This window comes from Populus alba, chromosome 5 (genome assembly GCF_005239225.2).
Source record: "Populus alba chromosome 5, ASM523922v2, whole genome shotgun sequence".
NCBI lineage: Eukaryota > Viridiplantae > Streptophyta > Magnoliopsida > Malpighiales > Salicaceae > Populus > Populus alba.
In genome coordinates, this window is record NC_133288.1 from 625,792 (window position 1) to 653,529 (window position 27,738).

The 27,738-nt window shown below is 36.2% G+C and overlaps 4 protein-coding genes across 10 annotated transcripts; 2 read left to right on the plus strand and 2 right to left on the minus strand.

Annotated features, from left to right (window-relative positions):
* The first annotated feature begins 1,556 nt into the window (after positions 1-1,556).
* Positions 1,557-6,149, plus strand: LOC118034959 (FACT complex subunit SPT16). The gene is made up of 4 exons (XM_035040417.2): positions 1,557-1,671; positions 1,835-1,940; positions 2,362-3,675; positions 3,900-6,149. The coding sequence occupies exons 3-4, from the start codon at positions 2,379-2,381 to the stop codon at positions 5,798-5,800; spliced, it is 3,198 nt and encodes a 1,065-aa protein (XP_034896308.1). The 5' UTR covers positions 1,557-1,671; positions 1,835-1,940; positions 2,362-2,378; the 3' UTR covers positions 5,801-6,149.
* A 906-nt stretch (positions 6,150-7,055) lies between these two features.
* Positions 7,056-13,716, minus strand: LOC118034960 (FACT complex subunit SPT16). 3 transcript variants are annotated; one of them, XM_035040419.2, is made up of 5 exons: positions 13,465-13,716; positions 13,199-13,284; positions 13,061-13,096; positions 9,247-12,636; positions 7,056-8,319 (listed from the first exon to the last, which is right to left on the minus strand). In XM_035040419.2, the coding sequence occupies exons 4-5, from the start codon at positions 12,564-12,566 to the stop codon at positions 8,274-8,276; spliced, it is 3,366 nt and encodes a 1,121-aa protein (XP_034896310.1). In that variant the 5' UTR covers positions 12,567-12,636; positions 13,061-13,096; positions 13,199-13,284; positions 13,465-13,716; the 3' UTR covers positions 7,056-8,273. The 3 variants fall into 3 exon arrangements, with proteins under 3 accessions (XP_034896310.1, XP_034896309.1, XP_034896311.1); XM_035040418.2 differs by having other exon boundaries at positions 13,199-13,317; XM_035040420.2 differs by lacking the exon at positions 7,056-8,319 and having other exon boundaries at positions 8,969-12,636; positions 13,199-13,317.
* A 713-nt stretch (positions 13,717-14,429) lies between these two features.
* LOC118034963 (shaggy-related protein kinase alpha) lies at positions 14,430-19,089 on the minus strand. Of its 5 annotated transcripts, none has more exons than XM_035040424.2 (14): positions 18,842-19,089; positions 18,113-18,224; positions 17,802-17,976; positions 17,608-17,700; positions 17,152-17,211; positions 16,755-17,027; positions 16,431-16,505; positions 16,106-16,162; positions 15,882-16,022; positions 15,748-15,798; positions 15,486-15,581; positions 15,309-15,392; positions 14,880-14,982; positions 14,430-14,776 (listed from the first exon to the last, which is right to left on the minus strand). In XM_035040424.2, exons 3-14 carry the CDS (start codon positions 17,913-17,915, stop codon positions 14,694-14,696), a joined length of 1,230 nt encoding a protein of 409 aa, XP_034896315.1. In that variant the 5' UTR covers positions 17,916-17,976; positions 18,113-18,224; positions 18,842-19,089; the 3' UTR covers positions 14,430-14,693. The 5 variants fall into 5 exon arrangements, with proteins under 5 accessions (XP_034896315.1, XP_034896313.1, XP_034896316.1 ...); XM_035040422.2 differs by having other exon boundaries at positions 17,802-17,979; XM_035040425.2 differs by having other exon boundaries at positions 17,802-17,979; positions 18,096-18,224.
* Positions 19,090-23,735: 4,646 nt separating this feature from the next.
* On the plus strand, positions 23,736-26,543 carry LOC118034964 (polygalacturonase At1g48100). Its single transcript, XM_035040430.2, has 6 exons — positions 23,736-24,512; positions 24,639-24,806; positions 25,045-25,089; positions 25,176-25,383; positions 25,477-25,558; positions 25,884-26,543. The coding sequence occupies exons 1-6, from the start codon at positions 24,084-24,086 to the stop codon at positions 26,410-26,412; spliced, it is 1,461 nt and encodes a 486-aa protein (XP_034896321.1). The 5' UTR covers positions 23,736-24,083; the 3' UTR covers positions 26,413-26,543.
* The last annotated feature ends 1,195 nt before the right edge of the window (positions 26,544-27,738 follow it).

Below are 27,738 nucleotides of genomic sequence, written 5' to 3' on the forward strand. Positions count from 1 at the left end.
CCCAGCCAGCATAATTGGGCCGTCCAGGCCCAAGTCAAAATAGTGCAGCCGGGTCCGGCCCAATCCAAAACAATTCGGCAAATTTGTGATTTTCCTGAGTATTTCTCTACTGAGTTTTTTTTTTTAATATTGGTTTGTATTTTTATACCGTAAAGATATAAATCCGGTATTAAAATACCTGGTTTTAGTCAAAACAATTAAAAATAAAAATAATATATATATATATATATATATATAATGTTTTGTTTTCATGCATACGGTCAAGTCTTTCTAAAAAAAAATCATATTGTATTTTTCAAACAATAAAATTTCAAAAAAAAAAAAAATTTAGCATGCATTTTGGCTTTAATAACCAGTTTATTTGAGTAACGAGAATTGGTCAATATTTCAAAAATTCCAAACAAATTTATTTTATTTTCTTTTAATATCTAGGGTTATGACCTTATACATAAAATATATTCTGGATATTAAATTCTTTTGTTGATGTTAGAACGGTTAGGTTTTACCCAATAAGATAATAATCTTTTTATCGAAAAGAACTTTTCTTAAACCATAAACAGACCAACAAATAGAAAACACAACAATACTTTAAATTTTTATCGGACAATAAAACAAAGCAACTTACCTGAGGTAGGGCGTATTTGGAGTGCTAATATCTTTTTTTTACTCAACTAGTCCTTGTACCCGATTTATAAGACCAATTAGAGTTTCTAGTGACCAAAACACTAGGTGACGACTTCCATTTTATTTTTTCACTAATAAAAAACAAGAATTTCTTCTCTCCGCACATTTTCCACATAAAATAGAATTCGAGGGTGGACGTTTTTGCTGCGACGCCGCACACATGCGACACTAATAATGTATTAGGTAGCCCAGGATTCAAAAGCTGTCATCTGCAGGTTCAAAAAATGGCTCTTATCACTTCAAACATGTTTTTATTTGTTTTTTAAGGGAATCACGAGAAAAGTATATATTTGGTAACGCGATAGTGAGTATACTTTTAATTAAAAATATATTTAAATAATATTTTTTATAATTATTTTTTATTTTTTACATTGATGTATTAAAAAAAACCTAAAAACATTATTTTTTTTATATTTTTTTTATATCAATGCAAGGTTAAAGAATTTTCTCTAATTAATTAGCTTGCTTTACTTGATCTAAAGTTTATACAATCTCGAAGTATGCCAACTAATCATTCTAGTAGTGTAATTGTAAACAAATTTCTAAAATTACTCGTAACTTTATTACTAACCAATGAACTACTAATCACAACCCAATTAAAATCAATCACTCAAATTAATTAATCAACCTCTTCCCGCCCCAATTAACACTCACCGACCCGCCCTCCTTCAATTTCCCGCTATTTTTCTTTCCCCAAAACGACACCGTCACTCCCCTCCCTCTAATTCAGCTTTCAAAATCCACACTCCCAAAACTACCCCAATCACCCCCACCACGTCCACCTTCAGATCAAGGGCACTCAAGTAACTCCGGTTCCCGATGTAAATGGCATAAAATGTAATTTTCTGAACCCTCAAGCCTTAATAACAAACCCAAAAACCCCCAATATATTTTCCCCTTGAAAGCTCGACGTCTCTATAAAAATTCATACTCTCTTCGCGCTCTCGAAAAATTTCTCAAATTTCTCCATTTCTTCGATCAATTTCTGTAATTTCTTCATCTCCTCTCCTTTTCTCTTCATAATCTCCATTTTAAGCTAATTATTAGGTTTTCTTCTTGGTTTATTTAATAGATTTCTCTGTTATTTAATCTTCACATTTTATGTTTTTGTGTTTCGTTTCAAAACCTAACCCTAATCTCTCTCTCACAGGGTTTTTGTTACATGAATTATAAGCCGAATTGGCCTCGGATTTTTTCCCTTTATTGATTGAAGATTGCTTGGTTCAAGCATTGCTGCTGCGAGGCATTTAACGAATGTGAGTTTTTTTTATTATCTTTTTAGGGTTTGAATTCGATTTTTATTGGATTTGATATGGTTTTGAAGTTGGGGAAGTTGTGGTTTTGGATTTGGATTTTAGTTTGTTTGAGTGGAAATGGAAGTGGGTTAGTGTTATTTTGTGGTTATTGTGTGAAAATGGTAGGTGGGGAGGGAATTTAGGGTTTTGAAGAGAATCGAAGTTGAAATCGGGGATTCTTGGATGTGTTGATTGGTGGGTGTTGATTATTGAGGATGAAAAATTGGATTTTTGGCTTGTAATTTAATGGTTTTTTTATTAGTTTGTGAAACTCTAATTTGGGATTGGTTTTGTAATCTAATTTAAAGTTGGTTGAATATGTTTGTGATTTATGTTTGATTTGTTGCCATTTGTGTTGATTATTTGTTATATTTGGCTGTAGAGTTGTTGCAGTTAAAGATGGCTGATCAGAGAAATGGAAGTGGGCAGCCTATAAATGCAGCAAGAAATGTATATGCTATTGATGTGGAGAAGTTTAAAACACGGCTCAAGGCATTTTATTCGAATTGGAATGAGAACAAGGCTGATTTATGGGGGTCTTCTGATGTTGTTGCTATAGCAACACCTCCGCCTTCTGAGGACTTGCGGTATCTGAAATCGTCAGCTTTGAATATTTGGTTGCTTGGTTATGAGTTTCCAGAGACGGTAATGGTTTTTATGAAGAAGCAGATTCATTTCTTGTGTAGCCAGAAGAAGGCTTCTTTGCTTGAAGTTGTGAAAAAACCTGCAAGGGAAGTTGTAGGTGTTGATGTTGTGATGCATGTGAAGGCGAAGACAGACAATGGGACTGGTCTGATGGAAGCAATATTCCGTGCTATTCGTTCTCAGTCAGGTGCTGATGGACAAGTTGCACCTGTTGTTGGACACATTGTGAGAGAGGCTCCTGAAGGAAATCTTTTGGAAACCTGGTCTGAGAAATTGAAGGGTGCAGGTTTTGAGCTTGCTGATGTAACCAATGGGTTGTCTGATTTGTTTGCTGTTAAGGATGCTGATGAGCTCATTAATGTTAAGAAAGCTGCTTTTTTGACTTTTAGTGTAATGAACAATATTGTGGTGCCGAAGCTTGAGAATGTTATTGATGAGGAGAAAAATATCTCCCATTCTGCTTTGATGGATGAAGCAGAGAAGGCCATTTTAGACCCCACTAGAGCTAAGGCAAAGTTGAAGGCAGATAATGTTGATATATGCTACCCTCCCATATTTCAGAGTGGAGGGGAGTTTGATCTCAGGCCTAGTGCTGCAAGCAATGATGAGCCCCTGTATTATGATTCTGCCAGTGTAATTATAATTGCGGTGGGATCTCGATACAACAGTTACTGCTCCAATGTTGCCAGGACTTTAATGATAGATGCCACTCCTTTGCAAAGCAAGGCTTATTCTGTTCTTCTCAAGGCACATGAAGCTGCTATTGGAGCACTGAAGCCCGGGAACAAACTCAGTGCTGCTTATCAAGCGGCCCTGTCAGTGGTTGAGAAGGAGGCTCCTGAATTGGTTCCAAATCTGAGCAAATCAGCTGGGACAGGCATGGGTCTTGAGTTTCGCGAGTCAGGACTGAATCTTAATGCCAAGAATGATCGAGTAGTGAAAGCTAAAATGGTTCTCAATGTGTCCCTTGGTTTTCAGAACTTGCAAAATCAGACTGATAATCGCAAGATTCGGAATTTCTCACTGTTGCTTGCAGATACCGTTATTGTCGGTAATCTCATTATCCTCTGCAACTTTTTCTTGATTTTCACCCTTTTGTATTTCTCAATTACTTATCAATTTCTATGGCAACGATGAATGGATGTTTTCTCTTTTATTCATTTCAATTTCTTTTTCCTAATGTTATCTTATGAACTGTCATATTTACATCAAACATGAATTATAATTATTTAAAAAAGTTTATTTCATTATTATCCAATGATCTGGACATTGCAGGTGATCAAAATCCAGATGTGGTGACTTCCAAGAGCTCAAAAGCTGTTAAGGATGTGGCTTACTCATTTAATGAAGGTGAGGAAGAAGAACAAAAACAGAAAGCTAGAGCTGAGGTGAATGGCGGAGAAAACTTGATGTCTAAGACAACATTGAGGTCAGATAACGGGGAGATCTCAAAGGAGGAGCTTCGGAGGCAGCACCAAGCAGAACTTGCCCGGCAGAAGAATGAAGAAATTGCCCGGCGACTTGCTGGTGGAGGAAGTGCTAATGGAGACAGTCGTGCTGCTTCAAAGACTTCATCTGATTTGGTGGCATACAAGAATGTCAATGATATTCCTCCTGCTAGAGATCTAATGATTCAGATAGACCAGAAGAATGAGGCTGTACTTTTGCCTATTTATGGGAGTATGGTGCCTTTCCATGTTTCCACAATCAGGACAGTTTCCAGCCAGCAGGATACAAACCGGACCTGTTACATTCGAATCATTTTTAATGTTCCTGGGACAGCTTTTAATCCACATGACTCCAACTCATTGAAGCACCAAGGAGCTATTTATCTGAAGGAGGTTTCTTTTCGTTCAAAGGATCCTAGGCATATAAGTGAAGTGGTACAGCTGATCAAGACACTTAGACGGCATGTTATGGCCAGGGAGTCAGAGAGGGCTGAGAGGGCAACCTTGGTTACGCAGGAGAAACTACAGCTTGCAGGGAATAGATTCAAGCCAATAAGGTTGACTGACCTTTGGATTCGTCCTGTTTTTGGTGGCCGTGGAAGAAAGTTGCCTGGTTCTCTTGAAGCCCATGTTAATGGGTTCCGATATTCTACAAGCAGAGCTGAGGAGCGTGTGGATATTATGTTTGCAAACATCAAACATGCATTTTTCCAGCCTGCAGAGAAGGAGATGATTACTCTCCTGCACTTCCATCTTCACAACCACATTATGGTGGGAAACAAGAAGACCAAGGATGTGCAGTTTTATGTTGAGGTGATGGATGTGGTCCAGACTTTGGGAGGTGGAAAAAGGTCTGCCTATGACCCAGATGAGATTGAAGAAGAGCAGCGGGAAAGAGAGAGGAAGAATAAGATCAATATGGATTTTCAGAGCTTTGTAAATCGGGTGAATGACCTTTGGGCCCAGCCCCTATTTAGTGGACTTGACCTTGAGTTTGATCAGCCTTTGAGAGAGCTTGGCTTCCATGGAGTGCCCCACAAGGTTACATCTTTCATCGTCCCCACCTCAAGCTGCCTGGTCGAGTTAGTTGAGACTCCTTTCCTTGTTGTCACCCTGAGTGAGATTGAGATTGTCAATTTGGAGAGAGTTGGGCTTGGACAGAAAAACTTTGACATGACCATTGTCTTCAAGGACTTCAAGCGTGATGTCCTCAGGATTGACTCTATTCCATCAACGGCACTTGATGGCATCAAAGAATGGCTTGACACAACAGACATCAAGTATTATGAGAGCAGGCTGAATCTTAACTGGCGACAGATACTGAAGACAATCACTGATGACCCACAGAGCTTCATTGATGACGGGGGGTGGGAATTTTTGAATTTGGAAGCTAGTGATTCAGATTCTGACAACTCAGAGGATTCAGACCAGGGTTACATACCATCAGATGCAGAACCTGACTCTGAGACGGAGGAGGAAGACTCTGATAGTGAATCACTTGTGGAGTCTGAGGACGATGAAGAGGATGATTCCGAGGAAGACTCCGAGGAAGAAAAGGGTAAGACATGGGAGGAGCTGGAGAGGGAAGCAAGCAATGCAGACAGGGAAAAGGGTGATGATTCAGACAGTGAGCAGGAGAGGAACAGAAGGAAAGCAAAGGCTTTTGGGAAGTCTCGAGCCCCTCCTAGACCCGCTCCTAGAATGCCCAAGCGCCCCAAGTTCCGATAGGTTTGATAGGAAACGTCAACGTTCCTTTTCTTGTTTATGTTTCTAGCAGGAAGCTGCAGCAGCTGCCTTACAATGCAGGCCTCTAACTTGGGTTAGAACTATTGATAGTGGTAGTTTCTAAGATTTTGTTTTTATTTTAATCCATTGCCTTTTGGTGATTAAGTAGGAGTTTTGCTGGGAAGGGGACCAATCCCTAACAAACCTTAGCTGTTGCGTCACCACAATTACGCTGTGTCATTAAAATCTTTGTTATTATTATCTTCGTCTGTGTTGTCCTTGTGTTCTTGTTCTTGTAATACCATAACGCACGATATGGAAATGTTGTTCAATACATATTTGTTGATATCCAGTCAGCATGCCTCATGGAATAGAAACACTTTCCAGTCACAACCCACACTTCCATCTAGTGTTATAAAATCCGACCTTCAAGCTTGGGCCGAGTTATAAATGAAACTAATTGGGAGAATTTTATAACTTTGCTTCCATCATATTCAGGTTGAGTTTATTTGATATTGTGATAGGTTGATTAAAAGGGTATTTGAGATTATAATAGTTGTTGTAGTTGTGATTTTAAAAAAATTGTTTTATAAAAATTATTTTTAGTTGAGGTTGGTTTGAAAAAAATAGATATTTGGTTGAAATTAAGGTTGAATAAAAAGTAGTTTAATGTGTTTGGTTAAGAATGCTTTTAAAATTGAGATTATAAAATAATTTTAAAAAATATATATTAATATTGATGATTTTTAATTTAAATATTGTGGATTTAACTATTGCTTATTACATCATAAAATAAATCATACTTAATATAAAATATATTTTATTATTTCATGAAACCATCTACAATTTCATTACGTACAAAATACATCCGACAAGAACTATAGTTTTCATAATTTTTTTAGTATGTAATAAAATTAGATAAAATATTATTAAGTATAAAATTCACTCTAAACTAATTTTAAAAAAAATATTAAAAAAATTAACAAAAAAAAATTCACGCAGTGCACGTGAACAGTACAAGAGAATTGCATTATTCACAATTTTTTAAATAAACAGTATACCATATACACTATTCATGTTAATTACATTTTTCATTGCTATTCTTACATTTGGTGCAAGTCATTACTAGAGAGAGAGCTTTGTATAATTTTGTAAGCATTCATGGTTTCAGTTTAAGTCCAAGGGATACTTCGAATCCCGACAATAAATGATAGTAATGAATCTTTGTGTGACTGCACGAGAGATAAAAAGACATGTCAAAACTGTAATAGATTTTCTTTATATTCATTTCTTCAACCACACATGTTTTTATCCTTTATGTAACTGTCACTTGTCACTTCTTTTCTTGGAAATAATATTAAAGAAATGCGACCTGTTAAATGGTACTCCTAGACAAAGGGATAGTGGTCACCATTGGCGTAGGAACACAACAGAGAAATGGAAATGGTTACCCAACAGAAGCCACCACCTTTTCATTTTCAATAGCCAAAATGGTTATTCTTTAAAAATATAAGAAAACTTAGAAAACCCATGCTGAGATCACATTAAACTTGAGGTTACTGGCATCAGAAGCAGGAAGGGCTGCAATATCAGCAGGATCCTCTTATAACCAAACTCTATCAACGTGAAGTCATGAGCTAATTGGCTAACTTGACTCGTGGTGCAGGGGCTGCAAGCAGAAATTGAGACTCAAAATTCCCAGCGAGTGGCCATGTATATTGCAATCCTCCACTATTTGTCTAATCTCTGCAGTGTACTCACGGATAACAGCTGCACCATTGGCGGATAATCAATTCACAGATTCAGGCAGAGTGTCTTGAGCTAAATACAGCTCTAACCATGCAAGAACCCTTTGTAGACGTATTATTTTGTATGCTTTGGTTGGGAATTTTCAAGTTGAGAAATCCTCGAAATTGAACATCACAGGTCTCTTCTGGATTCGGAGCTAAAGGATTCAGTCTCCGTAATTCAGTAGCTGAGGAACACATCAGTCACAGGTTGGAGGCACGTTAGCTCCCCTTTGTTTCAAAATTCTCAACATTTGAGCAGGATGGATAGATGGTAGGCACTCCTCACTGAAAAACTTGCTGTCCTTAACTAAAATAGTGAATCAGGGTGAAGGACATAACTGAGAAGAATAGTCTTGGTGGGCTTAGCTGCTGTGCCTTGGGATATAGAATCTATCACTTCTCATTCCAACATTTAAGAACTTGCATCTTCATATCAAACATGGAAACTCGAAAGAGAATCCGCTTGTAACTTGATCTGGCAACCAATGGTCCTTTCAAATGCTGTCAGTCCACTACAATCCTCCACACATAATCCGGTAGTTGTTTAGCTTAAAAAATTCCGCACCATGGATTACCTGACTGATATCCTAGACTTGTGTGGCAGACCTTTGATGGTATCTGGGTTCGAAAGTGTTTGTCAGGAGTCTTCATGTATTCCAACCTTTTTTTGGCAAGGAGTGCCTAGGTTAAGAAGTTATAATTTCCGAAAACCCCAACCATCCCTTTTCTTTGCTGCATACATCTCATCACAATGGTTTAAACAGCAGAGAGAAAATGTAAGGAATTGATTTGGAAATCATACAATAAAAATTTAATGCAAAAATAATTTAACTATCCAAGCTAAGAGATACAGCGATTCATAATCATGGAAATGGTAAACCATAAAAGAAATAACACTTTAATCATCCCATATAAACAATGAGAAAACTGAGGAAAAAAAGCTTTGAACAAATAAAGCCATACCCACCTCCGAAAACATGCACCTTGCTATTTCTTGTTTAGCATAGCGAAAAAGACAATTTCATGGTGGATGATGCATGGATTGCGATATGCAATAAAACTGTAGCTAAATAAGATAAACGAACTACTTTCAAAACAGAAGAAAGCTCCACACAATGGCAACCAATAACATGCTGATATGAAATTGAGCAGGTTTACACACAACATGCCTATCACCATCAATTGAATAGCACTCACCATTTTGTCCATTTGTGGTTAATATTCCCTCCATTGACATCAGTGACATTGGAGGAAACCAAAGAGTGGATGTGGAATTTGAAGATCCAAAAACAGCTTTACACATTCTAATTGATGAAATGGAAACGATTCTAGAAGGACATTCAAGTAGGAGATTCAAGTTAAAAACAAAAGGCAGAAAAAAGATATGAAAACATTTCTCTCTGATATCTAATCCACTATTTTACAAGTAAACAATTGGTTATGACGCTGAGTTTCAAAACTACTATACAAGTAAAGAGTATAATTTCAACCAGTTTGTCCAACGTGCATATAAAATAACACCACCAAAAAACCAAAAAGGAGAAAATTCCAAAACATCTGCTTCCCTGCAAGAGATTATTCTGGCTAGTGCAACTATTATCTGTAGATGCTGCAGGTGCTAGTTTAATAAAGCATAGGGGTATAGACACCTTTGGTCACCTTAGTTTAGGCCTCTTGGGAAGACTGCCACTCACATTTCTTCTATCAGGTGGTTGAGCTAGCGGTCGAGCCGGGGGTCGAGCCGGGGGTCGAGCCGGTGGTCGAGCTGGCAGTCGAGCTGGCGGTCGAGCTGGCGGTCGAGTGGGTGGTCGAGCTGGCTCTCGAGACTTACCAAGTGCCTTGATCTTCCTTCTTTTTCTCTCCTCTTCGCTATCTGAATCATTCCCCTTCTCCCTGTCAGCATAACTAGCTTCTCTCTCCAACTCTTCCCATGTCTTTCCTTCTTCCTCCTCCGAATCTTCCTCAGAGTCCTCTTCCTCATCATCCTCGGACTCCACCAAAGACTCACTGTCATCAGCTTCATCATCAGAACCTGAGTCAGATTGCACATCTGAAGGTACATACCCTTGGTCCGAGTCCACTGAGTTTTCAGAATCTGAATCACTAACTTCCATGTTTAAAAATTCCCACCCACCATCCTCTATGAATTTTTCCGGATCATCAGTGATAGTTTTCAGTATAGGCCGCCAGTTCAGATTTAATCTACTCTCATAATACTTGAGGTCAGTCGTGTTTAGCCACTCCTTTATGCCATCTAGTGACGTAGAGGGGATAGAGTCTATCCGTAGGACATCCCGTTTGAAGTCCTTGAAGACAACAGTCATATCAAAATTCTTCTGTCCAAGGCCAACTCTCTCCAGGTTAACTATTTCAATCTCACTCAGAGTTATAACCACACAAGGAGTCTCTATCAGCTCAACCAAGCAACTCGATGTCGGAACTATGAACGCTGAAACTTTATGGGGAACCCCATGGAACCCAAGCTCTCTTAAAGGCTGATCAAACTCAAGGTCAAGTGCTTTAAATTGAGGTTGGCCCCATACATCATTCACCCGGTTCACAAAGTTCTGGAAGTCCATGTTAATTTTATTCTTCCGATCCCTCTCACGTTGTTCCTCCTCAATCTCATCAGGGTCATAGGCTGATCTTTTCCCCCCTCCAATTGTCTGGACCACATCAATCACCTCAATATAAAATTGCACATCCTTGGTCTTTTTGTTCCCCACCATTATGTGATTATGCAAATGAAAGTGCACGAGAGTGATCATTTCCTTCTCTGCTGGCTGAAAGAATGCATGCTTGATGTTACCAAACATTACATCAACACGTTCATCAGGCCGTGAAGTTGAATAGCGAAAGCCATTTGCGTGGGCTTCAAGTGAGCCAGTCAATTTTCTTCCACGACCACCAAAAGGAGGACGAACCCATAGATCTAACAATTTTATTGGCTTGAATTTGGTAGAAGATAGCTGAAGCTTTTCCTGACTAACTAAGGTCGCCCTCTCAGCTCTCTCAGATTCTCTAGAAGTAACCTGCCGACGTAGGGTTTTAATCTGCTGTACCACTTCACTTATATGTCTAGAGTCCTTTGAACGAAATGAAACCTCCTTCAAATATATAGACCCTTGAAACTTAAGGGAATTTGCATCATGAGGGCTGAAAGGGGTGCCAGGCACATTAAATATTATTCGTATGTAGCAAGTTCGGTTACCATCCTGCTGACTAGACACGCTCTTCACAGTAGCGACATGGAAAGGAACCATACTACCATGAATTGGTAATATTATGGCTTCATTCTTTTGGTCAATCTGAATCATAAACTCCCGAGGAGGGGGCAGATCATTGACATTCTTATACGCAACCAAATCACCAATTGTCTTTGCACCACCTCGATTATCTGTTGCACTTGAACCCCCACCAGCAAGCCTCCTAGCAGTCTCTTCATTCTTCTGGCGGGCAAGCTCTGCCTGGTGCTGCCTTCGTAGCTCCTCCTTTGACATTTCATGGTTGTCTGACCTAAGTGTTGCCTTAGACAAGATGGTCTTCCTCCCTCTAAGTTCAGGCTTGACTTTTGGCTGATCTTCTTCCTGATCGTCCTCATTGAATGAATATGCCACATCTTTAACAGCTTTAGTACTCTTTAAAGTCACCACATCTGGAATCTTCTCACCAACAATCACTGTATCTGCCAGCAAGACAGAATACTTCTGGGTCTCTGGGTTTTTGGTCTCTGCCTGCAAGTTCTGAAAGCCAAGAGACACATTGAAAACCATTCCTTGTCTCAGAATTCGATCATTCTTGGAATTAAGACTTAGCCCTGACTCACGAAACTCAAGGCCAATTCCAGTTCCTGCAGTTTTGGTCAAGTTTGCAATTAATTCAGGAGCATCCTTCTCAACCACAGAGAGTGCTGCTTGATACACAGCACTAATCTTGTTCCCAGACTTCAATTCACTGATTGCTGCTTCATGGGCCTTAAGGAGGACCTCATATGCCTTGCTCTGCAACGGATTGGCATCAATCAGAAAAGTTCTTGCAATGTTTGAGCAGTAGCTGTTGTATCTAGAACCAATTGCACATATGATCACACTAGTAGAGTCATAGTAGAGGTTCTCATCATTGCTTGCAGCACTCGGTTTCAGATCAAACTCTCCTCCACTCTGAAAAATTGGAGGATAGCATATATCAACATTCTCTGCCTTCAGCTTTACCTTAATTCTTGCAGGTTCCAATATTGCCTTCTCTGTGTCATCCATCAATGAAGAATGGGAGATCTTCTTCTCCTCATCAATGACTTTTTCAAGCTTTGGCACCACAAACTGTTTCATCACTGAAGAAGTCAAGAAAGCTGCTTTCCTTACATTTGTAAGCTCAATACTGTCTTTGACAGCAAATAAGTCAGAGAACCCATTCGTTACATCACTTAGCTCACAATTAGCATTCTTTAGTTTCTCATCCCATGTTTCCAAAAGCTTCCCTTCAGGACTTTCTCTAGCTATATGTCCAATGACAGGAGTATCATGACCATTGGAGTTTGACTGAGCATGGACTGCATGAAAAATGATATCCATCAAACCACTTCCATCGTCACTTTTGGTCTTCACATGTATCACAACTTCAACACCCACAGCCTCTTTGGCAGACTTCTTAACAACCTCAAGCAAAGAAGCCTTTTTCTGGCTACACAAGAAATGGATCTGCTTCTTCAGGAAGACCATAATTGTCTCTGGGAACTCATATCCAACCAACCAAATATTAAGTGCTGATGACTTCAGATACCGGAGATCCTCTGAAGCTGGAGGCGTTGCTATGGCAAGAACATCAGAAGCACCCCATAGGTCATTATGGTGTTCCTTCCAATGTGAATATAACAAGTTCAAACGCTTAGTGAAGTTCTCCAAATCAATCGCATATGGACTGACAGCTCCTGAAGGCTTCCCATTGGAGGATTTTGCATTAGCATTCCTACTTTCAGCCATCGCATGTAGTTCAAATACAGATCTTGATATGTCAACAACTGAGCAAGTGGCGCCTAATGATCAGCAAAAACTGTGATAAATAACAAATAACCCATCAGTTCTCTTCCTTCTCTCCATATGGCAAAAGTTTGATCTGGATACGCTTTTATTAGCCATGATCAACAATTTTCAAAATCAGAAGACCGGCAAAATATTACGGAGAAACTTGAACAACGACAACTTCCAAAGTTGCAAAAATTTAAAAACTGTTCTAAATCTCGATGCCCTGGATTAAAGAGCTATCAGATCTTAATTCATAAACTACATTTGATGCATCTCCTTTGCATATCTTAGTCTGTTCAATTCGAAAAAGACCTGATTTTGGAATTTAAGTTTATAGTTTAAGCCTATCCATTCCCAGAAAAGGAAAGATCATAAATTCAAATTTTTACAGTCCCCTTTTTACTTCCATTCATCTTGTCAGAATCCAAACACAGAAATGAATTTGAGCTTACAATTCTCTGTCTTCCCTTAGCAGAAGCAAGACATTCCTGCACTCACAAATCAAAAGGAAAAAAAAATCTTTGTTAAAACTTCACATCCTCAAAAATCCATTGATCAAACTAGTAATCAAAGAAGGATCGATCCATTACCTCCTCTATCTGAAAAGTCTCAAATGAACCTCACTTCAGTAACAAGGAACCATGCATCTAATAAAAAAGCCATCAAATCTCAACTTCTGCAATCAAGAATTCTTGATCCTTAGAACCAGCTACACAGACCCACAAAATAAATAAAAAAATAAAAAAGGTCAGAATTTGGAGCTGAATCTGGTGCTTGAATTCATTGAATTATGAAAAAACAAAGAAAACCCAGATAGATAAAAGATTAAAATTAAAAGATTACAACTTGTAAGTACCTATGGTATGTTTATCTTATGATTCAAAAGGTAAAAGGTTGAGGTCAAAGGTGTGAACTTTTTGAAAGAAATGGATGTTGATGATGATGAAACTGACTTTTTATCAACTTTGAATGGATTGCTCCAACATGAAGGATTTAGAGGTATAGAGAGTGTGATTAATGGATGACAGTTAGAATAAGGAATGATTAAAGATGAACAACAGAGGAGATGAGGAGGAGCTAAAGAAGCCAAAAGGGTCATCATCAATCAGTTCTCTTGTGGAAAATGAATATTTATATGTAAGGTAAAATCTGGTTGATTTTTTTTACCTTATTTCATTTTTGGTTTTTATTATATGTACAGAAAAAAAAAACCTGAAACAAAATAAAATAAATATGTTTTTAAATAATTTTTTTATCTTCTTAAAACAGAAACATAAAAAAATATCCGCTTTATTTTCAGTTTTCATTTCAGAACAATAAAATCTATCTCCAAATGATTTTAAAACAACGTTTTATATTTTTAAAATAAAACATAAAAAATAAAAACTTATCGTTGATGATACGGTACAGTGCATTTTAACTTACTGATGTTTTTATAATTATTATTTTTATTTTTAGCATTAATAAAAAGAATTATAAAAAAAAATTAGTTAAATATTTTTCAAAAAATAAGAGGTTTAAAACACCACTGAGCATTAACCTTCCAGATTAAAATTAATTTACAAGGTTGGTTTAAGTTTCAATCTCACATTCATCTTCAAAAAACATGAAAATCTAGCATGTTATACGGATGATAGGAAGGTTTACTCTAAATCCTTTCAAAGTTTTTACTCAGCAATTTTGGTTATACGGGTCTAAACTCGTTATGGATGAACAGTTTGCGTTCAATTCCCAGGAACGATGTTCAAGAGCAAACCACAACAAACAATGAGGGAGAGCTACAAAGACAGACGAGAGAACCAATTGAACTGCCAGGCCCAATTCAGGAACACTAAATCACATTTGATCTTTAGCTGTTCAGGAACATTACAATATTCTGTGATACAGGAACAAGGTACACGGGTAATCAGACCACCCACGGAGGCTAGGGCAAACATCAAGTAGCATGTCTCTAAATCTGCGTTTATATAATAGAATAATAGGGTACAACAAAGACACATAGAGAACCAAACATCATAGATAAGGCAGAACAATCATAGCTTCCAGATCGGGACAACACTCAGCTCGGTTTCTTACACAATAAAATCATAAACCGAGAAAGGGGCATTGCTTTCTTGCATGCTCGGGTATCAATTTGACCAGTGTCTCCACTGAAACTCCCTTCAATTCTAGTTGAACAGCAGCAGTTGAAACAACAAATGGTAAGCATCTTGATTAATGGATAATAAACTGCAGTTCATGAAAACGATTTCCTCTATAATAATTTCATACCATGAGATTTGAAGTTAAATAATGGAGGGAGGAAACGCCCATTTGGCAAGCGGGTGCTTTGATCACGGAGCTCGTCAAAAAAGGGATGTGTCAAGGCATCCAGCTGCAACCAAAGTAAATAGTAGTAAAACAAATTAATCAAACAAAGAATTAAACAAGCCCAGAGGGCATGATTGCAATAAGCACATAACATGGTCAGTTTCTATAATAAACATTAGGTAAAAGCATCCAAATTGAGTAATTGATTAACATCAAACAGTAACCAACTCCATATTTCAATGACAGTTTAATGCAACTGTTAGGCCTTCAAGGTCAAATAGCAACAAGTAATTCTTGGGAAAGAAACAACGACATTCAAAGAAGGTTATGGTGAATTCACAAAAATTATAGAATCAAAGGAACCATAACCTAGTCCAGAAAAATACTCACAGCAGTGCACCGTAGGTTAGGGGAGTATTGCAGTAATCTAGAAACCAGATCAACTGCTTCAGGAGGCATGCGCTTGTGGAAAATCTAAAAGTGAAACCAAAAGGAGTTAATAGGTGGTAAGAGTCATAAGAATGCAATAACACAAACTATGAAACATTCATCTAGAATTGCTAATACCTTGTGCCAAGGATGAGCTTTAATCTGGGGGAATTTGTACTCTGTATAATTCGGGTTCATGCATTTAATTTCCTCCCTAGTTGGAGTACCCAAAACCTGGAAAATAATGGCATTTTATGAATTAAAATAAATCAAGGATAAAGTAAGTCCCAACAGAAACGAACATTTTACTGAAGTTTAGACAAAGCCTTTTAATGTGAGTAAAAAGCTACACTTAATAATCCATAGACAGCTATTAAAAGGTTCAGGATACTAAATTTACCTTGATAATCTCCACAAGCTGGTCAACTCCACTCTCACCAGGAAAAAGAGGCTGACATAATCGATATTAAGCTTGTAATGGAGATCATTTATGTAAAACAAATCAAATACAACTTGTCCACAAAAGCTTCCTACCTGTCCAAGCAATAGCTCAGCAAGTACACAGCCGACAGACCAGATGTCAATAGCTGTCGTATATTCAGTTGCTCCAAATATAAGTTCAGGTGCTCTGTAATACCTAGAGCAGATATAAGATATATTTGGCTCCCCTTTTACCTGTCAGACGAAACAGCATCCCACTAAAAATAAAAGCAAACATAAACACCAAAGAGACAAAAATACAAAGGAGCAAAGCATACCAAGACTTTTGCACTTCCAAAATCACACAATTTAACCTGATGTGTATGAGGATTCACCTGCATCAAGAAAAAATTGAAGATAACTTTTAAAAAAATTCTGACATGGAATAAGAGACCTTGTAAACAACACAAAGATTGTGTCCTCCAATAAAAAAGGATAACCACTTCATTTGTGCAAATCAAATTACAACCAAATATTTATATTTTTTTTTCAGAGCTTTAAATTTCAGAGAAGTGAGACCCTTATGAGAAGACATATTTCTAAATTTTTATCACAGTTAAACATATACAGGTATATGCCTAAAAATTGCACACAAACTCTTACCAAAAGGTTTTGAGGTTTAATATCACGATGACACACTCCAATTGCACGGTGGATGTATGACAATGCCCTAAATATCTGCCAAGAATCAACATGTTAATATCTTACCAAAGTTCCTGATAAACAATACCTCCAAGAAGATACTGTTCCGTGCATTGAGGTAAGAACTCTAGCTGCCTTGGGAGAAAGAAATAACAAGGTAATGGATATAAAATGCCAAAAATAAAGATAGAAAGAAAGAAAATGGATCCACAAGAACTAGGTCATCTAAACTGTAACTTAAGAGAAGACCATTGTAAAACCCAATTCAATTGATCAGCTCCATACCTGATACGTATAGAGTTTGACATATATTAGTGGCATCTTCTGATTCAACTTGCTATAGTGTTTAATCACACGATGAACAGTTTCTGGGACATACTCGAGAACCAGATTAAGGTAAAGCTCATCCTTCTCAGTTGTCGAAAAGAAGCAATGCTTTAAAGAGACAACATTCGGATGGTCAAGAAGACGCATGGTTTGCAGCTCACGGTTCTTATACCTCTTATCTTGAAGAACTTTCTTTATAGCAACAGTTTCACCAGTCTCCAAGCATTTTGCCTAAAGCCAAAATTGCGGAAAGGCAAAATGGAAACATGAGCACTTGGTGAGAAAGTCTGGAAAGGAAGTAACATTACACTATTGATGAACATTCAACAAAACACTAATGTCTAAAACAGCATACCTGGAAAACAACCCCAAATGAACCATGCCCAACAACACGCTCAGCCATGTAACTTATAGTCTGCATGGTTTGAATGGAAGAAAAACATATTAACCAAGAATAAAAGAAGCATAATACAACAAAGTGAATGGGACATGCCCTGATAGACAAACCAAATTGCTGATTCACTGTCTTTAATTAGAAATAGAGAAGATGGTCTTAGAATGGGATGGGTTATTTGGTGAAGTTATGGTAAAATCATGGCACTCGGAGGATAACAGTAAATATCAATGTATGGAGAAACCATTATGGAATTCTCCTAATCATATCTCATGAGGCTTCGATAATAACAAGGTCAATAATGGGAGGAAACGGTGCCAGTTGTTTAAATCAGGCTACATCCTGAGGACTACCCCTCAAACTGCAAGGGGATTTTGACTTGCTTGAAGATATGAAGAAAAAAGACAACAATTATACCTGCTTTGGCTGGCCATTTCTACCACCAATTGTTGTTACTATAATATGACCTGTCTCTGTACCATTACCATCCACCACTGTTGCCTCCATTTCCTGAAAAGCATATCTGAGTGAGTGACTGCATCTGAAATCCACTAAAAACAACAAAAAGAGGCATAAACCAATGACAAGGAAAGATGTGCTGATTGCCATACTTTGTCATCTCTAATTTTCATGTCATTCATTTCCTCGGGTAACTTATCCACACCAGCATTATGGGCACTAGCTTCTCTTAATCCCGAAGAAGGCGCCACGCCCACAGAACCCATTTGTTAGACAAGAACAAATTATTCTGTCTTACTCTTGAACTTCAATGCAATTACACATTACCTGCTGCAACGGAGAAGGTTAAAAATCTCAGCAGACAGATTTAGTTGCATCAAAATACATATAAAATACATTCATTGATTCTCCACAACGTGCAGTAACAGAACTAAACCAAAACCCACAAAAGGAAAGCTAGTACTCGAACAAAAACTCGGACTCCAAAGCTTATCCAATTCACAGCTTAAAAATCAATGACCGGTGACCATACATGGCACAACCAACAGATCAAGTCAGGCGTTATAATTAAATTCCTGCACAAAGTTCAAAATCAAAATGCTCAAACACCAACACCATAGAACACAAAAGACACAAGAGTTCTGTAAGTTCCCACAAAACAGCAGTAAATCAAGTTTTCTGTACAAGTTTTTTGCCATCAAAGTCAAATACTTTCGCCACAAATCACCCCAGATGAATATATTAAAACATTAAAAAAAAAATGACATGCAAAATGGAACCTGAAAAAGGTGTTTTGATCTACATAAGACATAACTAACTAAAAAATTACTATAGCTCAAACAAAGTCCACAACTTTCAATCTAAGATCTAACAACGAAAACAAACAAATCCTCCCAACAAAATTCCCAAGACAGAACTTTTAAAATACAATCAAAACCCATAAACATAAAAAAAAAATATTATTCAAGCTCCCAAAGAACATAAAAAAAAAATAGAGCCCAGATGCAAAACTCAAAACTTTAACAAGATCCAAGACAACCCATCACAATTTGATCCAAAACCAAGAAACACAGGGAGCCAAGACACACAATCTATGTCAAAAAAACCCAAAAAGTCTCAATCTTTTCACGCTTAAATAAAAAAGATGCCAATTTTGAATAAAAAGAGAAACAGAGAGAATAAGAAAACATACCAATTAAGCCGGAAAAAAATCCTGGGTATTAAAAGAAGATGCCGTTTTGAAGGTGGAGATGAGGAAGAGTTGGTGAGGATCAGACAGTGGAGAGAGAAGGTGGGGAAGACAGATCCATTTTTGTGGGCAATAACACAACAAGCTGCCTTCCAATACAATACACAAAAGAAAGTGCTTTCTTTCTTTCTTTCTCTTTTGTTTTTGTTTTGTGTGTTTTTCCTCTCTTTTTTTTTTTAATTTTTAATTTTTTATGGTGTGCTAATGTGCTTGTGTCAGTCCATTAGGTTTAGGTTTAGTTAGGGTTTTTTTTTTTTTTTTTTTTTTTTTTTTTTTTTTTTTTTTTTAATCAATTTGAACTGAAATGATATTATGAAAAAAAAAAATTATTGTATAATTAATATACTTTAAGAATAAAGACAACTATTTATAGAAAAAAAATAATAATAATGAAGAGTTGTTATGGCATGATTAAGGTTTGGCTCGGTAGATGAAATAAAATACTTTAAGAATAAAAAAAAACTATATATTTTTTAAAAATATATTTTTTTACATTTTTTTTTTTATTTTACTAATATATGATTCAATTCACATCATCCAAGCCTTGAATAAATACATTTGTATTCATAAAAAAAATTTCATGATTTTTTTTTTAATTCAATCCAAATTCAAGGGGTGAATTCTTATAAAATAAAATAAAAGCATTCCACTTGTGAATATTGTATTTAAATAAAGACAGTATTTGATTATTATCTAGAGATAAAAAAAATAAAAATAATTAAGAAAATTTTTAAATAAGTAAAAAAAAAATTGTATATCTAACTACTTTAACCTTATTGTTAAAAAAAAAAAAACCATAAACAATGGTATATCTGAATACTTTTATCCCAGAGAATATTTCTTTTTATTAATGCTAGTTTATAAATTAAAAGAGAAAAAATAATTAATTTCCTTTTTTCGGAATGGAGACAATAGCATAACACATATCTAATGGGAAAATTAAAATGATTGCTTTTTATTTTTTAAAAAAAGTATTTCCCTTTTTTCTCAAATGATATAAAAAAAACAGAAATCAATTTATATTTTTCTTGACTCTAACAACAGCAGCAATTTACACATTACCCACTTCTGATCATGGAATTGCAGGAACGGCACTTCCCTCTATAATTTCATGCACGACCTTGAAGAAGAAATTATTGGTTGGAGAGATGATTTTAACATTTAAAAATATGTTCAATGATTTCTTTCTTCCTCTTTTTTTTTTTTTTTTTGGTAGAAAAGAACAAGACACTCCACTCTACTGTTTTGCAGTCAATCATTCACAAATGCAATTGCAGCACAAAGGAGGAGTAGCTTTGACAATAATATTTTATTTTTTGCCATGCATGAAACTTGATTGTTATTTTATTTTATTTTATTTTGGTTGGAAGGTATTTTAATAGGACGAGGGAAATAATTGTAATTGTATTTAAATAAAAAAGAAAGATGATCTTGACAAGGTTGCCCCACCCTACAAGGGCAAGTAGGAAAACGGCAACCACAAAGTACAACAGTTCTCAGATTCAAGGGTAGCAATCATGGAGGAAAGTGCGATTCTACCCTTGAAAGGGAGTCTATAAAGTCAATGGGTGTTGAGAAGATTAGGCAGGATGCTGTGATATGGTGGGACCAGATGGAAGGCAGATTCGGACAATAATACATCCTGTGGCTGTGGGGGACAGCCCTACTTCTTCAAGTCTTAAAGAGTCTCTAGCATTTAAAGTGTGCGTCTAGTGGTAGTTCTTCCTACATCATAGCTCATCCTCGTATTTCACATGTTGTGATTGATTTCTCATATAATTTTATGCCGCATCACTCCCTAACTGGGCATATTGTTCCTACTTGATCATGGATCGGATAAATATTTTTTTCAATGTAACAAAATTCTAAATTGTATAGGAATTGATATGCAGTCACTTGGTTGTTTTGGTAGATTTAAAGATAACAAATATGATAAGTAAAAATATTAAGATAGAAATATATCAGATTAATTTGGATCAACTCGGGTTAACTTGTCAATCTGTTTATAGGATTATGAGATCATGATAACCTCATAAAAAATATATTAAAATAAATTATAAAACTTAATTTTTAATAAACTCAATGTTAATGGATGAAATTGAAAAAAAATAATTAAAAGGAATAAAAAAATTAACCCGGATCAACTAGAGTTAACCTGTCAAACCCGTTATCCGGGTCATGAGACTAAGATAACCCAATATGAAGTAAGTTAAAACAAATTATGAAGGTCGATTCTCAATCAACCTGGTGTTGAAAGATAAAATTTTAAAAAATAGATTAAAAAAAAGATACAAAAAATAACTTGAGTTAATCAGGGTAAACCGTCAAACTCGTGACTCGAGTCATGAAATAGAGATAACCTCATAAAAAAATACCAAAACAAATCATGAAGCATAATCTTCAATTGACTCCATGATGAAGGATGTAATTGAGAAAAAAAGAGTTAATTAAGAAAAGAAAAAAAAATACTTCAACCAATCTGTTAAACCCACGGTTCGGATCATAAGTCTAGGATAACTTCATAAAAAATATTTATAGTAAAAAAATATTTAGGAATTGATTCATTGTGACTCGGTTGTCTTGACAAATTTAAAGATAATCTAGATAACTAGTAAAAAAAAAATTTAACTCAAAATAAGTATTTAAGATATTTTTTAATAAATATTGAGACAAAAACATATTAGATCGATTAAAGTCAATACAGGTTAACCTTTCAATCTGTTTATAAAGTTATGAAATCATGATAACCTCTTAAAAATAAAATCAAAACAAATTATGAAACTCAATTTTCAATAAACTCAATGTTGAAGAATGTAATTGAAAAAAAAATCAATTAAAAAGGGATAGAAAATTAACCCAAGTCAACCTGGGTTAATATGTTAAACTCGTGACTCGGGTCATGAGACCAGAATAACCTAATAGAAAACAAAGTAAAATAAATTATAAAGCTTAATTCTCAATAAATTTAATATTGAAAATTAGAATTGAAATAAAAAAGATATAAAAAAAATAATTCGAAACAATTAATATTAACACATTAAACTTATAATTAGAGAGTTATGAGATGAAGATAAACTGATATAAAACAAAATAGAGCAAATTAAAGAAGGGATTCTAATTCTGCCGGTCATTCATTTCTGACTTCAAATTGGTTTCCGCCGTGACATGGAAGCTTGGTTCTCATCACAGAAATATGTTCACGACTAACTGAAAACTGTCTCGCCACTAGCAACTGAAGATGATCTTCTTGTTGGAGTATAACGTTCAATACCAACTGAAGACGGTCTTCTAGCCGGAGGAATACGTTCAGGACTTCCAACTGAAGATGGTGTTCATGGTGGAGTATCACTAAATTCATTAACATCCCGAGCCCACCACTTGAAGCTTGGATGGGACCTTAACTGATTAGCCATTTCGGGGCTCTCAAATGAAAATGGCACTTCAAGTCTATAGAAGTTGTAGTAGAGATGGGAAAGTCTTAATTTCAAGACTTCAGAAGAGAAGATGAGTATCCAAGGAGAGTGAAGATTCAAGCATGCCAAATTAGAGTTGCTTCAAACATTTTAATACTCTGCTGATGGAAGTGGAAGTCAAATGTCTGTGAATAGTAAACTCGCTAGACCACCAATTCTATATATCATGGAAGGCGGACGGCAAAATGCCATGCAGAAGACGGAGGCAAGGAGATGGAGATTGACTGTTACATTGAAAGGAAGAATGCTAATCTGGGTTTCTTTAATTTTGCGCGTCTCCCATGTTTATCAATTTGTTTTAGCAATATAATGAACATTGAACTGAATCCACCCCACTTTGAATTTTTTTTAATGTAATATATTCTGCTATTTCATCTCTTGTAATATACTACAGGCATTGTCAGCTGTAACATAAAATTACTCATTAAACTCCTTTTAAGATTTTGAAATTTAAATGATTTTTGAATATGATATCAAAATCCAAGAGGAAAAAAACTTAATAACTCCAGTACTTCACTGCTATGGTCGGACAAATCTGCTATAAAACTGGATTTGAAGTAAGCAGCTCGCTTGTGACAGGTATCTAGATGGGTGCATGATCATGGAAGGAGGTAGGTAAAGTGATCACGCTCAACCGCCCAAGAACTTTGTGCCAAAATAATCACTATCCATTTTGCCCTCCCACTTCCAACCTTCTTTATTTGAGATGTTATAAGCAGCTACCTTGCTTTAAGAAAACCCTAAGTGGGCATTGAATAGATCGATGTCAGCAAAACAAGAGCAAAGGCTATTGGTTAGCATGCTAGCTGAGTTTCTGCCAATAATTTTTTAAAAAAATCATTGCTTTCTGTTGACTAATACATTAAAAAAAAAAAAAAATTCTCTCTAGTGGGTTGTTGTCCAATGCCAGCCCAGTTAGATGAATTGCCTTGTACCTCCCCATTCTTTTCAACTTCTCTGATTTTACTTGGAAGCTGATGATCAAATAACACATTCTTAATCATAAAAAATTAATATCTTATTTTAAAAAGTCGGTCTGAAGATGTATAGTTTTTATGATTTATTAATCTCTATGCATTAACTTGATGTGATTTAAAAATACTATGATAAAGAATCAAATTTGAATTAATTAAAATGAAAATTGATTTAAAGATATCTTTAATACCATTGCCCTAAGAACAAAATACCAATCTCTAAATGGAATTGGTCGGTCTCATGCCTCCATTATATTATAGATTGGCTTAAAAGCACAAACGCATACAAAATACCCCCTCCCAAAAAGGAGCTTCCACTAGGAATTCCTAGAGTATAAAAGCAACCTCCATTGAAACAATTCTATGCACTATATATGTCCACACAGGATATCCTCCCTTCACCAAGTTGATGTTTATATGTATAGTGCTTCAAGTGGTCACACACGCACGCACACGTCGTTAAATGTTTTCAACTCCCTAAAACGTGGGTGCCTTCGCCTTCTCTTTGTCTCCTCTTCTGATCTCTCTCTCTTTACTCGTGAAAAAAGCTCCATCATCTTTCAAAACTCAACTTGTCTTCTTTGAATTCAATGTCCAAAGCGTGATATCGAGCTTGGCTACACCTAGGAACCAAAACAAAACCCTATTCTATCCTACTCAACTTGAAACTCTCTCTTTGTTTCTATAAGTAGACCATCACCTTTTTATCTTCACTTACATTGATTCCCTCATCGTAGTATGGTAACCATGACATTGTCTAAAATTTTCCTTTTGGCTTTTTCTTTCTTCTCTCTCTTCTTCTTTACTTACACTGAAGGGAGAGTTCATACCAAGAGTAGATCAAAACACTCGGACATTGTTTCCCACGTTTCACTACCTCCTGCTCCTGCTCCTCAGGCGCCTGTTAGTCCAAGTTATTATAAGGATTCTCCAAGTCCTAGTCCTAGTCCTAGCCCAATTCAAAGAAATATTGCAAGGGTTTACAATGTGCTATCTTTTGGTGCTGTTGGTGATGGTGTAACAGATGATACACAAGCATTCAAGATGGCTTGGGATACTGCTTGCCCGCAGAATGAATCAGCTATTCTACTTGCTCCTGGTGATTATTCTTTTATGATACTGCCTGCTATCTTTACAGGACCTTGTAAAACTAGCCTCGTGTTTCAGGTAATTTCAGTAAAATAATAACTGTGCTAAGACTGGCTGTAAGTATTTTGTTATGGAATATTTGAATTCCAATGTACATTATTAAGTGGGAGAAAAAACTGATCGGTTATTTTGCTTTATGAGAAGATTGATGGAACTATAATGCCACCTGATGGACCTGAATCATGGCCTAGTAAGATGAACAAGAGACAATGGCTAGTGTTTTACAGGATCAATGGAATGTCAATGCAAGGAGGTGGTGTTATAGACGGGAGAGGAGAGAAGTGGTGGAATCTGCCCTGCAAGCCTCACAAAGTAAGTCATTTTAGGCTCTATTCGGCTGTGAAAGCCCTTTTCAAAATGAGTTTATATTAAAATTATTGTGATATACTTAAAAAAAACTATTAAATCAATAGTATTTTTAATACAAATAATTACTTGCACCATATTATCAAACACACACGTGATATCAGGTATGTGGTTAGTTAATTTCTTTAATAGTTCTCTTTTATTTTTATCTCTCTATCTAACTTGCTATGCTTGCAAAATTTAGGGGATTAATGGCACAACACTTCCTGGTCCTTGTGATAGCCCAGTTGTAAGTAAAAGAACTACTTCAGCATGATGAAACAAGGGTTTCATGAAATTTTATGACCTTTTGTTTTTGCTCTATAATTAATGCAGGCTATTAGGTTTTTCACGAGCTCCAATTTGACAGTCCAAGGACTCAGAGTGAAGAACAGTCCCCAATTCCATTTCCGGTTTGATAACTGTCAAAATGTTATTGTACAAATGCTTAGCATCAAATCACCAGCTCAAAGCCCTAACACAGATGGGATTCACATAGAGAACACAAACAACGTCCAAATACATAACTCTGTTGTATCAAATGGTATTAATTCCTTAGACTTCAGAACTTTTCTTCATCATCTCCATGAATTTCACTCTCTGAGTTCCATTTTTTCCTCTGCTTTTTCCACTGCAGGTGATGACTGTGTATCCATTGGAGCCGGATGTCATAATGTTGATATAAAGAACATTACCTGCGGTCCAAGCCATGGCATAAGGTACATTTTGTTAAGCTTTTGCCTGAATACTTTCTCTCCAAAAGATGAGTACAGAAGTTAGGCGCCTCCAAAAAGGGATTCTAATGCTCTAATTTCAACTTCTTAGCTCAACTTACAGTGAATGCTTTGCGACTCATTGATAATGTCACCCCCTAATCTATCCATAAAACTCAGTAACAAATTCGACGAAAAGTAAACAGGAAAATCTGGCAGCAGTGAGGGAATCGAATTTGCTGTGTTGCCAAAGTCATTTATTAGCATTGATTCGAGAGATGTTCAGAAAAATATGGCCAACATTTGATGTCTGATATTATTGTTGTTGCAGCATTGGTAGTCTTGGAATCCGCAACTCGCGAGCATGTGTGTCGAACATAACAGTGACAGATTCAGTAATCAAGCATTCCGATAATGGTGTCCGAATTAAGACATGGCAAGGTGGATATGGTTCTGTGTCTAAAATCACATTCCACAACATTCACATGGAAACAGTTCGCAATCCAATAATCATAGACCAGTATTACTGCCAAACCAGGAATTGCTCTAACCAAACTAGTGCAGTTTACATTTCTGATATTTTGTACACAAACATTAAAGGTACCTATGATATTAGGAGTCCACCTTTGCATTTGGCTTGCAGTGATTCAGTTCCATGCACCAACCTCAGGTTATCAGAAATTGAGTTGCTTCCTGCTCAGGGACAATTTATGGCAAATCCATTTTGCTGGAATGCTTATGGGGCAATGCAGAATCTCACCATTCCACCAGTTCCTTGCTTGTTGGATGGAATCCCACAATTCTTACCCCAGAACAATATTGATCAGTGTCAGAATAATTTGTATCAGACCCGTATGTAAAGTAGATTTAGTTACATGTCAGAGACCAAAAGGCTAGCTATCATTGCATAACATGGAATTAGAGGTTTTAGTTCAACAAAATTGCACCCTATTTCATGTTTCAAACCTTATAATGGAATGGAGATGTCAGATTTCTTGGATCTGCTTGTTATTTGCAACTACTTGGTTATTGCTATAGAAGAGAAGACAAAAGGGACGAACAAGAAATTTAGATTTCAAGGAGGACGAACAGAAAATAAATTCTAAAAATTGAATTCTTATATCAAACAGTTGCAAGTTAATTAGAGGATTATCACTTTGGTTGAATTTGATTAATGTTTCATGAGAGAAAAAACAAATAAAAAAAGCTCTAGGTTGGTGATATAAAAACAAATATATATTAATAATTTGTTTTTGGGATTGTTTTGAAGTGATTTTATATCCTTTCAAAATAAAAAATACTAAAAGACTTGTCTTGTCTACCCAAATTATTTTTGTCTCCTTTTGTTCTAATTCAATAACCAAATGCTATAAAAAAAAACATTTCCAAACAATAATTTAGTGTAAATTTAATACATTGGCTGGGTAGCAAGGATGAATCATAGTTAATTTGCCGGATTCCAAAAGTACACCAAGCAAAAGAAAGGGTCTATGCGGGCACCAAGAAAGGATATTTTTCTTTAAGAAACTTGGGACCATAGGAGCCAAACTTGACCTTTACGGCTCAGACATAAATTCCCTGCCTAAAGCTTTCACATTGGAGACACCAAAGACCCCCCCGTGGGCTGAATGGGATGGAGGAAAAGGCGAGCCCAATTCTCTACTGGATGAGTAGTTGCCTCATTTTCTAGACTACAGGCTACAGCCATGCCCAAAGATTAGCCTATGAACATAATACTTTCTCTTTTCCACTAATTTTCAATTATGATGCAATTAAAATACTTTGGGGGCATAGTTGATACTACAACAATAGTTGGGGGACGAATTTGAAGTTTTCCTGAATTGTTTCAACCCAAAATCCTGATGCTTGATAAAGGACTCGGTATGGTGAGCAGAGCCATAACCATGGTGTTGTTTACCTACCATAAATGAGAAAAGGAAGTTACGCCTAAACATGACAATGATTACTATTTTTTGAAGTTTTTTAATTATGATTTCATCTATTATTTAACTGGAATATACTCATATTTTTTGTGTCCAAACTGATTTACCCAAAAATGACAAACAAGCTCTTATCCATGCCTTCTTTGCACATCTAGTTCTCAACTTGCAGGTAAAATATTCTTCCACATCTGTCATGTTGGAAATCCCATTATGTCAGTTGTCCAAATCGGTGGATAAATAATT

Bases quoted from the DNA above. Each gene is read 5' to 3' on its own strand.
- LOC118034959 (XM_035040417.2), top strand. From the start codon at position 2,379: ATGGCTGATCAGAGAAATGGAAGTGGGCAGCCTATAAATGCAGCAAGA. The intron at 3,676-3,899 runs GTAATCTCATTA...TGGACATTGCAG, and splicing joins TGCAGATACCGTTATTGTCG to GTGATCAAAATCCAGATGTG.
- LOC118034960 (XM_035040419.2), bottom strand. From the start codon at position 12,566: ATGGCTGAAAGTAGGAATGCTAATGCAAAATCCTCCAATGGGAAGCCT. The intron at 8,320-9,246 runs GTGACCAAAGGT...AGATGTATGCAG, and splicing joins CCCAAGAGGCCTAAACTAAG to CAAAGAAAAGGGATGGTTGG.
- LOC118034963 (XM_035040423.2), bottom strand. From the start codon at position 17,915: ATGGGTTCTGTGGGCGTGGCGCCTTCTTCGGGATTAAGAGAAGCTAGT. The intron at 16,506-16,754 runs GTATGGAGCTGA...GATTCTTGGCAG, and splicing joins TCAAACTCTATACGTATCAG to ATATTTAGGGCATTGTCATA. The intron at 15,799-15,881 runs GTAGGAAGCTTT...CGATTATGTCAG, and splicing joins CTGAGCTATTGCTTGGACAG to CCTCTTTTTCCTGGTGAGAG.
- LOC118034964 (XM_035040430.2), top strand. From the start codon at position 24,084: ATGGTAACCATGACATTGTCTAAAATTTTCCTTTTGGCTTTTTCTTTC. The intron at 24,807-25,044 runs GTAAGTCATTTT...TGCAAAATTTAG, and splicing joins TGCCCTGCAAGCCTCACAAA to GGGATTAATGGCACAACACT. The intron at 25,090-25,175 runs GTAAGTAAAAGA...TAATTAATGCAG, and splicing joins GTCCTTGTGATAGCCCAGTT to GCTATTAGGTTTTTCACGAG.